The sequence below is a fragment of the Ahaetulla prasina genome, chromosome 1 (assembly GCF_028640845.1).
Source record: "Ahaetulla prasina isolate Xishuangbanna chromosome 1, ASM2864084v1, whole genome shotgun sequence".
NCBI lineage: Eukaryota > Metazoa > Chordata > Lepidosauria > Squamata > Colubridae > Ahaetulla > Ahaetulla prasina.
This window is the reverse complement of record NC_080539.1, coordinates 299681685-299696937: the sequence shown is the minus strand read 5'-3', so window position 1 is coordinate 299696937 and position 15253 is coordinate 299681685. Positions and strand designations below refer to the sequence as shown.

Here is a 15253-nt window from a genome sequence, read left to right as displayed (position 1 = left end):
AACTTTAAATTATGAATTTAGTGGTCCCTGAGGTCCAAAAGGTTGGGGACCCCTGAACTAGAAGACCTCCAAGGTCCCTTCCAATTCTGTTATTCTGTTATCCAAGACCAGAGAAGGATGTTCTTTTCATTTCATGTCTGGATTTTTCCTTGCATTCATTGTAGGATTCTGCCATCTAGTGGTTCATTGATAAGACACTTGGGAACAAGATTAAACCAAATTTTGGAGGTAAACCAAAATCAACACTCAGATAAGCAGAGGAACTGGAAAAAATCTTGTGCTTCTAATATTGTCTTGATGAGAATGAATCTGTGTTATCGCTCTTGGCTTTGAAAAGAAATATATGAAGTCAGTACATGCATATACTTCTGTGTAAAACAGTTTTATCCTTCCTAAAAACCTAGAGCAGCTGTGGGTGTAGCAGTGTCCTTTCTGTTCTCATGAAAAACTTCTTTTCGTCCAAATTGGGTAGTGATGGATCCAGTGAAAAGAAAACAATAAACCAGTATGTGTATAGTTTTTAAAGCTTTAATTTAAAAAGAACATTAAGACACTTAAAAATATTAATGAGGAATGAAATCGGTAGTAGCACATTTTTAAAAAGCAGGATATTTACATTAGACCTTACACAGTATGTTATGACTATGGAGAACAGTAGTAGATTTATACCACTTCCCACCATCTTCTGCACCCACACTACAAAATAACTTTCTCCAAAAACCTCTTTGTGGATTTTTTTCCCCCTCTTCCTTAAAGAAAAAAATCAAATATTTCACCCAGCATTTTACCAGTTCAGAGGTCAGTACAATTCTGGTAAGCTTCAAGACCCAGAAGCACTAAATTTGTATTTGAAAAGGCTAGATGGTTCACAAAACCATTATAGTATTTTCATGATCCTCCAAGACGATCTGTCCCAACTGCTTGCACATGGCATTTCTTTCAGGGCTTCTGACAGCAGCTGAATATCTGCTTGTGAAGAACAGAGGCATTTCTGTATTTTCCATGTATCCAATTATAATTTTCAACTGAACTTTTCCTTCTTCTTTTTTGCCAGCATCAACACTTCAAGAGAGGCCTGGGTGTTTAAACTATGAATAGGCATTAACATTAGATGACAAATTGAGGCTTATATGACCAAAAGCAATTCTATTTTTAAAAATCCAGTAGCATAGAGAAAATTGGATCTCCAACAAAGGGTTCCCATTTTAAGTTTTTCCTTGACATATTAATTTATCTGCTAGTGTCTGAGCATGAAAGATGCAAACGTTGGTAATTAACTTATTTATTCATTATTTGTTTATTACAAGCACTTTTATACCATCCTCCTAACTTTTGACAATTTAGACTAAATATCAAAACCTACCCAAAAAAACCCCCCAACAAAACAGTACATTTAGAACAGAGAGTCATCCAATCTGTTGAACACTAAGAGACCTAACACTCAAACTTCTGTTCCGAAAATAGTCTTGACTGCCTTGTAAAAGTGCTAACAGGGAGCAAGGATATTCTTCAGTACTAAGGCCCATTTCTGAGTCCTAGCACCATCATCCCCTAACCCAGCAGTCCCCAAGCTCCATGGACTGACAATGGCTCAGTTCCCAATGGATCACAGACCGGTACCGGGTCGTGGAGTGAGGGTTGGGGACCCTTGCCTAACCCACCAGCCTGATTTTCCTCCCCCCACCATTACTGACTAGAACCATCCACTTAAGAAAAAAACAGAATGACCGGAAAAAGGTGCTTTTAACTTCCATCCCCAATAAGGTAGCCCAGTGAGATACCATGAAAAGTCTAACAAGACCAAATAGGATGAACAGGTAGTTCTTTGTTTAGCAACCACAATTGGGACCAGTAGCCTGGTCATTAAGGAAAGTGGTCACTAAGTGAAACCACAGCTATGTTTATGATCTTACTTCACCTTTCCTTTCCTTTACACACCTGTGAAAGTCCTAAATGCTAAGATTGATCATAAAGTTATTTTTTCATCATTATCTCAACTGCAAAAGATTATGGAGATAGTTGCTGAATGTATTACCTCTATTACACTACAAGAATACTTCTTGCATTCCTATCCTTTAAATAAAATGTTCACCAAAGTGGCTAGATGTGAATCCTCCAGGTTTGGGAAAGAAAGAGGAAGAAGCTCAAAGGACCTTCACCCTGGAAACAAGAGATTCATGTGGCTCTTACAAATTAAGAGACTCTGCCCAAGTGAATTCACTAATAATAAATACATTCGGTAATAAATAAATGCTAGATTTGGGGTTTATTATCCTAAGATTCTCTATATTACCGTATTTTTCAGAGTATAAGAGGCACCTTTTCCCCCCATAAGGGGTGAAAATTTGGGTGCGTCTTATACACTGAATGTAGCTCCGCCCACCCACTGGCCCCCACCCTTTGGCCTCTGCCTCCCAGCAATTTACCTCCTTGCAGCAAGCAGCAAGAAGAAGCAGCCCATTTCAGCTTCAGCACAGCGTAATTAACACAAGTTGATTGTCTGTTGGATCAGCCTCCCGACTCTCAGCTGTTTCAGGCTGCAGGGATTGCCATTGCCTATTGCTGCGTGGGCCTCTGCTGCTTGCTGCAAGGAGGTAAATTGCTGGGAGCAGTTGTTTTTTTCTTGTGCTAATCAAGCTATGCTGAAAACGAAAATGAAAGTAAAGCAGGCTATTTGCTGTTTGCTGCAATGAGGCAAAATTGCTGGGAGGCAGAGGCAGATTTCTTTTCTTGTTTTCCTCACCAAAAAAGGTAGGTGTGTTTTATAGTCTGGAGCATCTTATACTCTGAAAAATATAGTAGCTCTTTACTTTCTTCAGAGTAAACTTAGCTAATGATATTCATGAATCTTTTTTGCAGGGTTGGTATTCTCCTGTTGAAAGTTTGACACGTTATGTCTCTTCAAAGACCAAATCAGTCAAGAGGGCATGAATCCAACTTAGAAGTCACAGCACTGATGCCACAGGGAATCTTAGCAACTTTTGTCAGTTTCCACAAGCTCAGTGAGTACCAGATAATATCAAAAGACCTACTCCTGGTTATCACATTCTATCGTATTAGCATCTATTTAAATTTAAGGTGGTAAATGCCCGGCTAAATTCAGCAATTAAAAATTAACTTTTTCATCCAACTGGTAAAGATCCTATCAGAAGCAGCCACCAACACAAATTTAAGTTTCAATGTTCTTTTGTAGAGGATCAGAGACACACAATGTAGGGAAACGGATAAATTGGAAAAGAACACTTTTTGAGTTCACCACTGGGATTATTCCACTGAAAAATGGTGTGCATTTTATATTCCGGCAGAACAGAACCGAAACAATGCAAACTTCCACCACAGTGAACAATAAAATATTGAAACAAGCCTTTGGCTTCCTTGTCCTTCATCCTTGGGGCCACACATGTAGGGGAGGTGAGAGATAAGGACTGCCTCAAAGTTATCCAATGAATTGTCAGAACTGCCACCCTTCGCTCACAACTATGCTTCGCTAGTTGCCAAACTGCCGTGAGCTTTGGGGGAAAGGATCTGGGGGAAGACAAGGGAAGGGGAAACCAAAAGTAAACTTTGTGCTGTCCAGAGACATCCCAAGACTGCAGTCCAGGGATGGAATGTAACATCCATTCTATCTAGCGGGGATTAATTACCAAAACATTTTCTTCGAATGTGACTGGACAACGAGGTTATACTAGGAGGACGGGACACAAGAAGGGAAAGTTAACTAGGGAACCTTTGCACGCAAACTCTTAGTTCTGGCTTTGCATAACTGTAATTTTTTTTAATTTTTTTTTTTGCATTTATATCCCGCCCTTTTCCGAAGACTCAGGGCGGCTTACACTATGTCAAGCAATAGTCTTCATCCATTTGTATACTATATACAAAGTCAACTTATTGCCCCCCAACAATCTGGGTCCTCATTTTACCTACCTTATAAAGGATGGAAGGCTGAGTCAACCTTGGGCCTGGTGGGACTTGAACCTGCAATATTGCAAGCAGTTGCTGTTAATAATAGGCTGCATTAGCCTGTTGCACCACCAGATCACTTGGCTTTTAGTAAATGTAACCTTTTTGCTACGAATGGAGTTGAGAATGCTTCTTTCCTAAAGGACCAAGCTGGGACAGGTCTGACATTTTAATAGCTAAATGGTAGCCATTTTGATAGCTAAATATGGGCTTTGATTGATATATAATTGCTGTTAGACAAATAAATCCTCTTGTAAAAAAACACCTGATCCTCTTCTTCCCCCTTAATGGTACCTTCAAGATAAAACAGAGATGAAAACCTGAAAGCCTCCAGATGTTTCATGCAGTCTTCTGTGTCCATGGACAATGATGACAAACAGTGAGTGAAGTACTACTGCACTTCAGAAGCAACATCTGAAAGGCTAGAAGTGGTCCACATAGGTACAGAGGCCTTTCCTAAGAAGATATGGCTATGGTGATCTTTATAGAACAAACATTAAAATTGTAATTCAAAACAATTAAAAAGACTTAAAACCACTTTTTAGCTTAAAATAGTTTTAACTGGCAATGCTGGTGAGATTTCCTTCGCAATGTAACTGTCTGGGTGGAATCTTGTTAATTCCAACATGAGGGGGAAGGAAAATAGTAAGTCTCCATTATATTTTCCAGTTTCACCATTTCATCTTCATGGAAGTTCAATCTGGAGAGTCTCCCCGTATTTCTTGATTAATTTGTCGTGATTGTGATCAACAGACCATTGTGCTGGGAGATGCTTGGGCTGCATAACATCCAAGAAGTGCTGGCGCCAACGTTTCTCCAGCTCCATGAGAGAATATAAGCCCCCTTCAGCAAAAGACTGAACCACTTTCAAGCCATGTGGCACATAGCTCTCGTTAAAAATCCTGAAAAAAAGATGAACAAAGGAGGTGTTTGGGAAAGCACAGGCTTGAAAGATGTCAAACATTTATATTTATTTCATTATTTATTTATAGTTCTATCACTTCAAAATGGGCTTTAGAGTCTCGAGAACATTAAAGACATTGATCCTATTTACTATGCGGTGAGGAAGTAGAATGAGAGAAGCATCGCTAATCAAAACACTGAGCATTTTCCAAAGGCCATCATCCCACTAGGAAGGCCATGGCAAATCAATCTGAGGTTAGATGAAGATGGACAGCATCCTCTAATCTGGAACCAGCTGTCACAGCAACCAGGAATCTTAGAAGTGCAACATGCTTGTCCCAACATGATTCTTTATATAGCTTATCAGCAGGATTTCCACACAAGAGGGAATAGTCAGGAAGATGGAAACCCAAATATTTACAGAAGTGCAATAAATAAACAAAAACTTCCAAGAAAGGATTTTCTTCAAGGGAAATCCCCAAACAGCTCAATGAGAACTAAGTGAGTTGTGGGTGCTGGAATATCAGATGGCAAGAAGAATGGAACTGAATGCCTTCAGAAAGGGATTTAACCACCCGGCTCATTGGCAAGAGCTAGCCATACTGCAACTGTTCTCATCAATAGTTATTAAAATGGAAGGACAGGTGGGTATTACTTTACTGTTTGAAGATCTAAGAGAAAAAGTCAAGTCCATATTTGATGCCACTTATGGAAAACATGATGACTTTTTTAATCTTTCTTTATGGTCTGAACCTATTTATTACTTCAGATTAAGTTTCTCACTTATCCCTGGGAATTCCACTCATTACTACAGGTCAAACCCTAGAACAAATTTCCCCAAGCCAAATCACTAGCACTCTCCAAAGTTGGAAGCAGAAACCTGGAAAAGACTGCAAACAAGCAGGCAATAATCATGTATCTTCATCTAAATCTTCATCTAATCAATCCTTAATCTAAACCACTGTACCTGGTTTCCAGTCCAGCTGCTTCCTGCACCATCTCTGGGGAAACCGTGTCAGACGCAAAGTAATCTCTGATCAGCTGCAACAGCTCTTCCTTCCTGGCAGCAGGTAGGCTGTCTGCATTCACAAGCGCTCTAGCTGCCGAACGGACTAATCTGCGGGTGGGATCTTCGAGCAAGCGAACGCCTTCCTCACAACCAATAGGGGCACCAAATTCTTCAGCCAGTTGTTGCTTGAGATGATTATCATAGTAATTAGAGAGCGCATGACATGCAGTGCAGAGAAGGAGCACATCGTGGGAATTGTGGTCTTTCATCTGGATGGGAAAGTGTTTCCGGTACTCGTGAGGTACAATGTTCTTTCTGTTGAGGAAACAGCAGCAGTTGAGAATGGATCTCCAATAGTGAAAATGAACCTGCAGCTGCTCTTCTACCAAGAGGTCAACCGGGTCTTCTCTTCAGCCACCACTGAATTCAATAGGGCTCACTTCACAGTTCTCAAATGATTTCACTGTTTTGTTAATTAAGACTCTACTCCAGTGTTTCTCAACCTTGTCCATTTGATCCACGCATCATAAAAAGGGCAAGGTTGAGAAACATTGCTCTACTCATCTTCCTGTGTTTGGTCACCATGCATATTTTATTGTCAGCCTTTAGTGTTTCTAGCTCCCTTAGTTATTTTAGCTAGAACAAGATGAAGATACACTGCTTTTCTTTTAGTGCAATGGCAGAAGCATGTTATTCTGGTGTTGCAAAATGACCTTAAAATGATCTATTTTGTTTCTGTGTTTCTCGTTAGGAAAGTAATTTGCATTCATTACTAAATAAAGCATTGGAGGGCAGAGATGTAAACATGATTACTTGTGAGCTATTACAAAGCAAATCATGGTTAAAAAAAAGGTGGGTTAAACTAGCAAACTTCCTTGCTAGATTCTTTCACTTCCTATTTAAATTTTGATAGTCCCCTTTTGCTCTTTTACAGAAACAAATTTTCATTCCTGTTTTATGCTAAGGTCTCCAGTTCATAACTCCTCACAGCCACAAATGTATGAATTGACACAAAGCAAGCTCCCCTTATCTTAGTGGTGGGTTGCTACCGGTTCGCACCAGATCGGGCAAACCAGTAGCGACAGGATTTGGAACCGCTCCTGCCTTATCCCCAACTCAGCTTCATAATTGCAATCTAGACTGATGTATCTGAAGATAGGATGTTAGAGGTCCAGATCATAGTAAATGTTCTGGGGTAATGTGAAACTGTGTAGGGTGCTGTATAACACCTACAACATACAAATAATCTATTATAACCTAGATGGCACAACATTAGTGCAGGGAAGAATATGTTTAAAAGATTAATATGAGTCAGGAGAATCTTGATGGCTACTCTATAACTATGCAACGTACTTGTTTGGAGAGTACCATTATCAGCTTGGCTTTTAATACCCTGTTTCCTGGAAAATTTACCCTATCCCAAAAATAAGCTCTAGCATGTTTTACACATGCGCCTAATATAAACCCTACCCCCAAAATAAGCTCTACTTAAGAGCCTGCATCCATTTTGTCTCATTGCTCGCATTGGCACAAGGCACTCGCATTGGCACAAGGCACGGCAATGCCGTGGAGCTGCCCCACGCCGCACCCCACAGTTTACTTCAGGGGCCCCGCAGCCAGGCCATCCACACCCTGACACTTGCCTCATGGCGACAGCAACAGCAGCCATGTGCAGCAGGAGCCCACATGGCCAACAGCCCACTTCTGCTTGCTCACAGATGTAATGGAGCAGGAGGCTGAGTGATGTGGTGGTGCCATGGCCACAAGGCGAGGGTATCGGGCTGTGGATGGCCTGGCTGCAGCGGCCCTGAAATAAGCCAATATGGGGTGCATGGGGCAGCTCTATCCCCCCACCTTGCCTCATGGCCATGGCATTGGCGTGTCACTCGGCATCCTGCTTCGTTGCAGCTGTGAGCAAACAGAAGTGGGTCAGTGGCCATGCGGGGTTCTGCTGGACCGCTGTGAACCACCACCACGAGGGAAGGCAAGTGTCGAGGCATGGATGGCCTGGCTGTGGGAGCCCTGAAGTAAGCAGATGCGGGCACATGGGGAAGCTCATCCCCTGCCTTGCGTCAGCGGCACTGGTGCACCACATTGCCTCCTGCCCCGCCATAAGCAAGCAGAAGAAGTGGGCCTCTCATACATCGAAAAAAAAAATAAGATATCCCCCAAAAATAAGCCCTAGTGCTTATTTTGGAGCTCAAAAGAAATTTTTCAGGGAAACTGGGTAAAAGCCATTAAACAAATTGTTTCACAATGTTCATTATCTTCATGTATTGTTTTCTATAGTGTCCATTATTCTTAGACCAAGCCAAGTCCCAAAATGCTATGGAATTTCTGTAAGCTTTGAATTCATTAAATCAGCCATTCAATAGACATATAAACCATACTAATAAATTAATAACCCACATTTACACACCATTCAAAAGAAACAAAACTCCTAGGAAGGAAACCAAAAGCAGTCCATATTTAGATAAACACCAGATTAAATTATTAGGCAGAAAACAATACTCTGATCAAGAAACCATCAAAGAGAAAACTATACCCCCACCAAAACTGGCAAGTAAATTGTATATAAATAAGCAGTAAAACCCCATTCATTTACACTGATGATGTAAATTAGTTGGGTAATGAAATTTCTGCAAGTAAACAACCAAGCTCAGGGTGCACCAAGAACTCCATTGTTCATCTATCAGTTTAATTTATACTTCTTCTTTCCACTAAAAAAAAATATTCCAGACAGTTAACAGTTAAAGCAAACAATTACAAATAATTATGCCATTACTTGCATCCCAAAATATGTGAAGAGAACACAGCGGTTTGTAAACATGAGTGGAATTTGTAATCTTTGTCGATATGCAATATACTCATCATCCTATGACACTTTAATACTTATGAAGTACAGATATACAAAAGTTGATATTATATTATCCTGGTTATTTATGGCACATTAAAAATTAATTGATATTGCAGCCACTGAAATACTTAGAGCTTTATCTATATATGTTGACAAAGACATCACTACACGTTCATTGGATTTAATGCTATTCCTATTTCTTAAACACAACATAATGGAGTAGGAAGCTTAAGACCTTTCAGTAGTTTGATCAACCACACAGAACTGCTTTCTGAACAACTCACCGAATATAAGATTCTTTTTTGCCACACACAACACACAGATTTTCTTTGACTGTCAAGTAATAATCCACAGTTGATTCAGGGCGTCCAGAGGGCTCAAACTTTAATCTCACAGTAAATGGCTCCACGTTTACTAATTCTGAAATAACAATAATACACACACATAAAAAAACCCAGAGAATATTAATGTCTGTTCTCTGATGCTCTCAAGGACTGTGACCCTCCAGATGTCGCTGATCTGCAATGTCAAAATCCCTCCCCATTAGCCTGCAGGCTTGTACACTAAGAGTTCTAGTTCAGCAAGATGAGGGGAGGGGCCCGCCCCACTCCTGCTCCAAATAATGGATAAATAAAAATTAATATATATAATTGAACTTCAATGTAAGAGGCTTTGAGGTACAAATGATATATAAAATTTGCTACTTTTCCATGGTAACCTCCAAATTTGTAGCCCTATCTCTTTTGTTTAACCTTAGGTCTATGGATAATTCAGCTGCCCATATTTCTCTCTCTTTTTTTCAAACAGAACTGAGATAAGAAATCCCATTTTAGGCAATGGAAAGAAAAAGGTAGAAGAGCATAGGGGTCCCATGGCTAGAAGGCAGGTATTAACAATAGCAAGAGCCTCAGTCTCAGTGAAACAAATAGAATGAACATCCTGATTCCATCGAACAGGTATTCCCAAACGTGCTCCTAATATAATATAGCAATAGCACTTAGACTTGTATACCGCCCCATAGTGCTTAACAGCCCTCTTTAAGCAGTTTACAGAGTCATCATATTGCCCCCAACAATCTGGGTCCTCATTTCACCAACCTCAGAAAGACGGAAGGCTGAGTCAACCTTTTTAAAGTTGTTGGGGTTTTTTTGATCAGCCAGGCCAGGAATCTACATGCTTTGCCCTTGCCATCATAGAATGGGGATGAAGAATCAACATTTCTGTGTTCCAGAAAGCACGATATGTATTAATATTTGCAATTGCCAGGTTGAACTCACATACAAGGCTGTTTTTACATCTCAAGACTAACTTTAAGCTGCAAATGGTGTAGCTAGATCACCTAGCCTAATTTCTGGACTTCTCGTTTCCTCATCCTCTAATTTTTCTATTATCCTGCTTCACAAAAAGTCCTGAAGCATACTTTTGATGTTATTTAGTTAGTATTAATAAAGGCCTTATCCAATTATGTATTTTGGATTATAACATGGCTTTTTAGGACACCTTGATAACAAAAGCAAGCACACTTCTTTCCAAGCTTGTATTTAGGCCTTTTTGACTCTAAAAGAAAAGATCTACAAACCTCCAATGCCTTTGTCAAGATACCACTGGGCTTTCTTGCGATCACATGTACATAAAGGCTGCCCATCAGGAGCATGCAAGAAGCAATTATCATACAAGGGAGATTTCCTGTGTAAACAAAAGAATGCCGTAATCACTATCGGATAAGAATCTGGGATTTTTAGTGGCCATAATAAATGCCTCCTTTTACTAAGTATAGATAGTTGTCCACTTACAAACACAATTAAGTCCAAAATTTCCATTGCTAAGCAAAACATTAAGTGAATTTTGCCCCATTTTACAACCTTTCCTGCCACAGGAATAATTTAATAATGTTAAATTATTAACATGAATGTTAACTGATACTGGCTTCCCCGTTGACTTTGCTTTGCAAAGGATAAGCACATCACCTTGGGACACTGCATAGGAGTCAGTTGCCAGGCATCTGTATTCTGATCATGTGACCATGGGATGCTGCAATGGTCATAAATGTGAACAATGGTCATAAGTCATTTTTTTCAGCGCCACTGTAACTTTGAATGGTCATTAAACAAACTGCTGTAAGTCGAGAACTACCTCTACATCTGTTAAAAACGTTAAAGAACTACCTCCTCAATGTTATTCCATTTCATTTACCATTGATTTTAACTCAACATACTCCCAAGTAAATTCTTAAAATTATGCGCATTTTATAGGGAGTAAGATCCACAGAATTTTTAAATAAAGGCATATAATTCAATGAAAGCCAGCGCTGTGCAATGGTTAAGGTTAAGGATTAGGAGCTGGGGTACCCATCTTATAGTCCTTAAGCATGAAAGCCAGCTGGGCAACTTTGGGCCACTCATTCACTATTAGCCCTGGTCTGGGGGAAAAGAAGTATGTAATTGGAAGTGTCTTGGCGACGTTTCGACGAAGTCTCATTTGTCATCTTCAGGCTTCAGCTTCGTGCTTCTGGGAGCAATGTGTGATTGCAGCTGTTTCTTCCTTTTTAACTGCTAGTGGGGGTTTGAACTGATTGGGTGGGAGCTTGGCTGTGCTCTGATTGGATGGGGGTTTTTTTGTGCTCTGATTGGCTGGGGGTGTGTCCTGTTTGGGTGGGGGCTTGGTTGTGCTCAGATTAGTCTGAGTTGCAGGGGGATTTGAGCTGGTGAGCTGCATTGCTATTGTTTGGCTTCGTGTTTGTGGTTGTGCTACATCTTCATAGTGGGTGTCAGTCTGCTGTATATATGGATTGAAATGGCTAACGTTGCAGCTGCGGTCTGGCTTCTGGTCCTTGGTCGTGCTTCCTGATCAGTGTGGGTTTGGGTCTGCTTTCTGGGTGGATGTGTGGTGGTGACATCCTGTGTGGACCTTGTGAGTGTGGGTCTGGTGTCATTCCTCGTGTTAGGGACTCGTTTGTCAATAAGGGCGGGTTTCCAAATGGCTGGTAGGCGGGAGGTATCATCTCGTTTGTTCATGCTGTGTGGGCGTTTTTCTATCTCAATGGCTTCTCTGATTATTCTGTTGTTAAAGTGTTCAGTTTTGGCGATAGTTCTGGTCTTTTTAAAGTCAATATTGTGTCCTGTGGCTTTAAGGTGTTGGACCAGGGAAGAAGTTGGTTCCTCTTTTTTGACTGAGTTCTTGTGTTCTTCAATGCGTGCACTTATTCTTCTGTTGGTTTGTCCGATGTATGTGGTGGGGCAGGCGGTGCATGGGATTTCATATACTCCTTGATTTTCTAACTCAATTTTGTCTTTTGGGTTTCTTAGGATGGTGGATATTTTTTGGTTTGTGCAGATGTTATGTTTGTGGAGGATCTTGCTGATTCTGTCTGTGGTGCCTTTTATATATGGGAGGAGGGCTGTGCCGTTTTCTTGTTCTCTGTCTTGGATTTTAGTGGGGGGTTCTTTTTGGATTAGTTTGGTAATCTTATTTCTCTGGAATCCATTGGATGTTAGTACGTTTGTGAGAGTGTGTAGTTCGGTTTTTAGGTGTTGTTCGTCAGCTAAGCGTTTTGTTCTAGAGATGAGTGTCTTGGCTACGGAGTTGATCTATGCTGGGTGGTGGGAGAGTGCGTGCAGATAGCGGTTTGTGTGTGTTTTCTTCTGGTAGATGGTGTGTCCTAGGGAGCCATTGGGTTTCTTGTAGACTAAGACATCTAGGAAGGGAAGTTGGTTGTTAACTTCTGTTTCCATGGTGAACTGTATTTTGGGGTGTAGGCTATTGAGGTCTGAGGAAGTTGTCAAGTTTTTCTTTCCTGTGTGGCCAGATTATGAAGGTGTCGTCTACGTATCTGAGCCAGAGTTTGGGTTTGTGATCAGATTTTTCTAGAGCTTGGGTTTCAAAGTGTTCCATGTAGAGGTTGGCAATGACAGGTGAGAGGGGTGATCCCATGGGTGCTCCTTCTATTTGTTTGTATTTTTGTCCGTTATAGATGAAGTATGTGTTGGATAGGCAATGGTTGGTCAGATCTAGGATGTGCTTGGGGGGGTTATATTTGTTTTGGATAGCTGTCAAGGCTTCTTTGATTGGCACTTGGGTGAAGAGGGATATGACATCAAAGCTCACGAGTAGCTCACTGGGCTGTAAGTTTTGTTTCTTTATGATATCTATGAACTGGAATGAGTTTTTTACATGTGAGGCGATGGATTCTGCATAGGGCTGTAGTTGTTTGGTGAGAAATTTGGCTAGGTTTTGTAGAGGTGAGCCTATGGAGCTGACTGTGGGTCTGAGTGGGGTTCCTTCTTTGTGTATCTTGGAGAGGCCGTAGAGCTTAGGGCATCTGGATGATTTCTCTCTGGGAATGATTCTTTGTTGGATTTCTTCGCTGATGGGGGAGGCTTTTATTTTGGATCTAGTGGTTTTTTCTAGGTAGGTGGTGGGGTCTGTTTTTAGGGGCTTTTATGCAGGGTCTTGGAGTAGGTTGGTTAATTTGGTTTGGTAGTCAGATGTGTTCATAACCACCGTGGGGTTGCCCTTGTCTGCTGGTAGGATTATTATGCTGGTGTCTTTTTTCAGGTTAAGTAGTGCTGTCTGTTCCTCTTTGGGTAAGTTGCTTTTGGGTGGCTTGCTGCTGCAGAGGATGTTGGTGATTTCGAGCCTGATTTTGTTAGCGTCATCGGGGTTGATTTTGGTCAGGCTGGTTTAATATATATATATATATATATTAACCAGGCTGGTTAATATATATATATATATATATATATATATATATATATATATATATATATATATAGGTCTTTAGTTGTTCGGGTTTTCTCCGTGTAAAATTGGAAGTGTCTTGGCGACGTTTGACGAAGTCTCATTCGTCATCTTCAGGCTTCAGCTTCGTGCTTCTGGGAGCAATGTGTGATCGCAGCTGTTTCTTCCTTTTAACTGCTAGTGGGGTTTGAACTGATTGGGTGGGAGCTTGGCTGTGCTCTGATTGGATGGGGTTTTCTGTGCTCTGATTGGCTGGGGTGTGTCCTGTGTTGGTGGGGGCTTGGTTGTGCTCAGTCTGGTCTGTGCTGCAGGGGGATTTGAGCTGGTGAGCTGCATAGCTGTTGTTTGGCTTTGTGGTCGTGCTACATCTTCATAGTGGGTCTGCTGCATGAATGGATTGGAGGGGTTTGAAATGGCTAATGTTGCAGCTGCAGTCTGGCTTCTGGTCCTTGGTCGTGCTTCATGATCAGTGTGGGTTTGGGTCTGCTTTCTGGGTGGATGTGCGGTGGTGACATCCTGTGTGGACCTTGTGAGTGTGGGTCTGGTGTCATTCCTCGTATTAGGGACTCGTTTGTCAATAAGAGCGGGTTTCCAAATGGTTGGTAGGCGGGAGGTGTCATCTCGTTTGTTCATGCTGTGTGGGCGTTTTCTATCTCAATGGCTTCTCTGATTATTCTGTTGTTAAAGTGTTCAGTTTTGGCGATAGTTCTGGTCTTTTAAAGTCAATATCATGTCCTGTGACTTTAAAGTGTTGGACCAGGGAAGAAGTTGGTTCCTCTTTTTTGAATGAGTTCTTGTGTTCTTCAATGCGTGCACTTATTCTTCTGTTGGTTTGTCCAATGTATGTGGTGGGGCAGGCGGTGCATGGGATTTCATATACTCCTTGATTTTCTAACTCAATTTTGTCTTTGGGGTTTCTTAGGATGGTGGATACTTTTCTGTTTGTGCAGAATGCTGTCTTGATGTTGTGTTTGTGGAGGATCTTGCTGATTCTGTCTGTGGTGCCTTTTACATATGGGAGGAGGGCTGTGCCGTTTTCTTGTTCTCTGTCTTGGATTTTAGTGGGGGGTTCTTTTTTGGATTAGCTTGGTAATCTTATTTCTTTGGAATCCATTGGATGTTAGTACGTTAGTGAGAGTGTGTAGTTCGGTTTTTAGGTGTTGTTCGTCAGCTAAGCGTTCTGTTCTGGAGATGAGTGTCTTGGCTACGGAGTTGATCTGTGCTGGGTGGTAGTGTGAGAGTGCGTGCAGATAGCTGTTTGTGTATGTTTTCTTCTGCTAGATGGTGTGTCCTAGGGAGCCATTGGGTTTTCTGTAGACTAAGACATTCAGGAAGGGAAGTTGGTTGTTAATTTCTGTTTCCATGGTGAACTGTATTTTGGGGTGTAGGCTATTGAGGTGTGTGAGGAAGTTGTCAAGTTTTTCTTTACCGTGTGGCCAGATTATGAAGGTGTCGTCACGATCTGAGCCAGAGTTTGGGTTTGTGATCAGATTTTTCTAGTGCTTGGGTTTCAAAGTGTTCCATGTAGAGGTTGGCAATGACAGGTGAGAGGGGTGATCCCATGGGTGCTCCTTCTATTTGTTTGTATTTTTGTCCATTATAGATGAAGTATGTGTTGGATAGGCAGTGGTTGGTCAGATCTAGGATGTGCTTGGGGGGGTTATATTTGTTTTGGATAGCTGTCAAGGCTTCTTTGATTGGCACTTGGGTGAAGAGGGATATGACATCAAAGCTCACGAGTAGCTCACTGGGCTGTAAGTTTTGTTTCTTTATGATATCTATGAACT

At 41.2% G+C, this 15253-nt stretch overlaps 1 protein-coding gene across 2 annotated transcripts in view; it reads right to left on the bottom strand.

Annotated features, from left to right (window-relative positions):
* Window positions 1–522: 522 nt before the first annotated feature.
* EXD2 (exonuclease 3'-5' domain containing 2) overlaps window positions 523–15253 on the bottom strand; it is a 29062-nt gene continuing 14331 nt past the window's right edge. For both annotated transcript variants that reach the window (XM_058161903.1, XM_058161902.1), the window contains exons 6-9: window positions 10309–10415; window positions 9014–9149; window positions 5831–6187; window positions 523–4862 (exon numbers count right to left, since the gene is read on the bottom strand). In XM_058161903.1, coding sequence (XP_058017886.1) covers window positions 4646–4862; window positions 5831–6187; window positions 9014–9149; window positions 10309–10415 — 817 coding nt within the window. In that variant the 3' untranslated portion in view covers window positions 523–4645. The remainder of the gene's footprint in view (window positions 4863–5830; window positions 6188–9013; window positions 9150–10308; window positions 10416–15253) is intronic.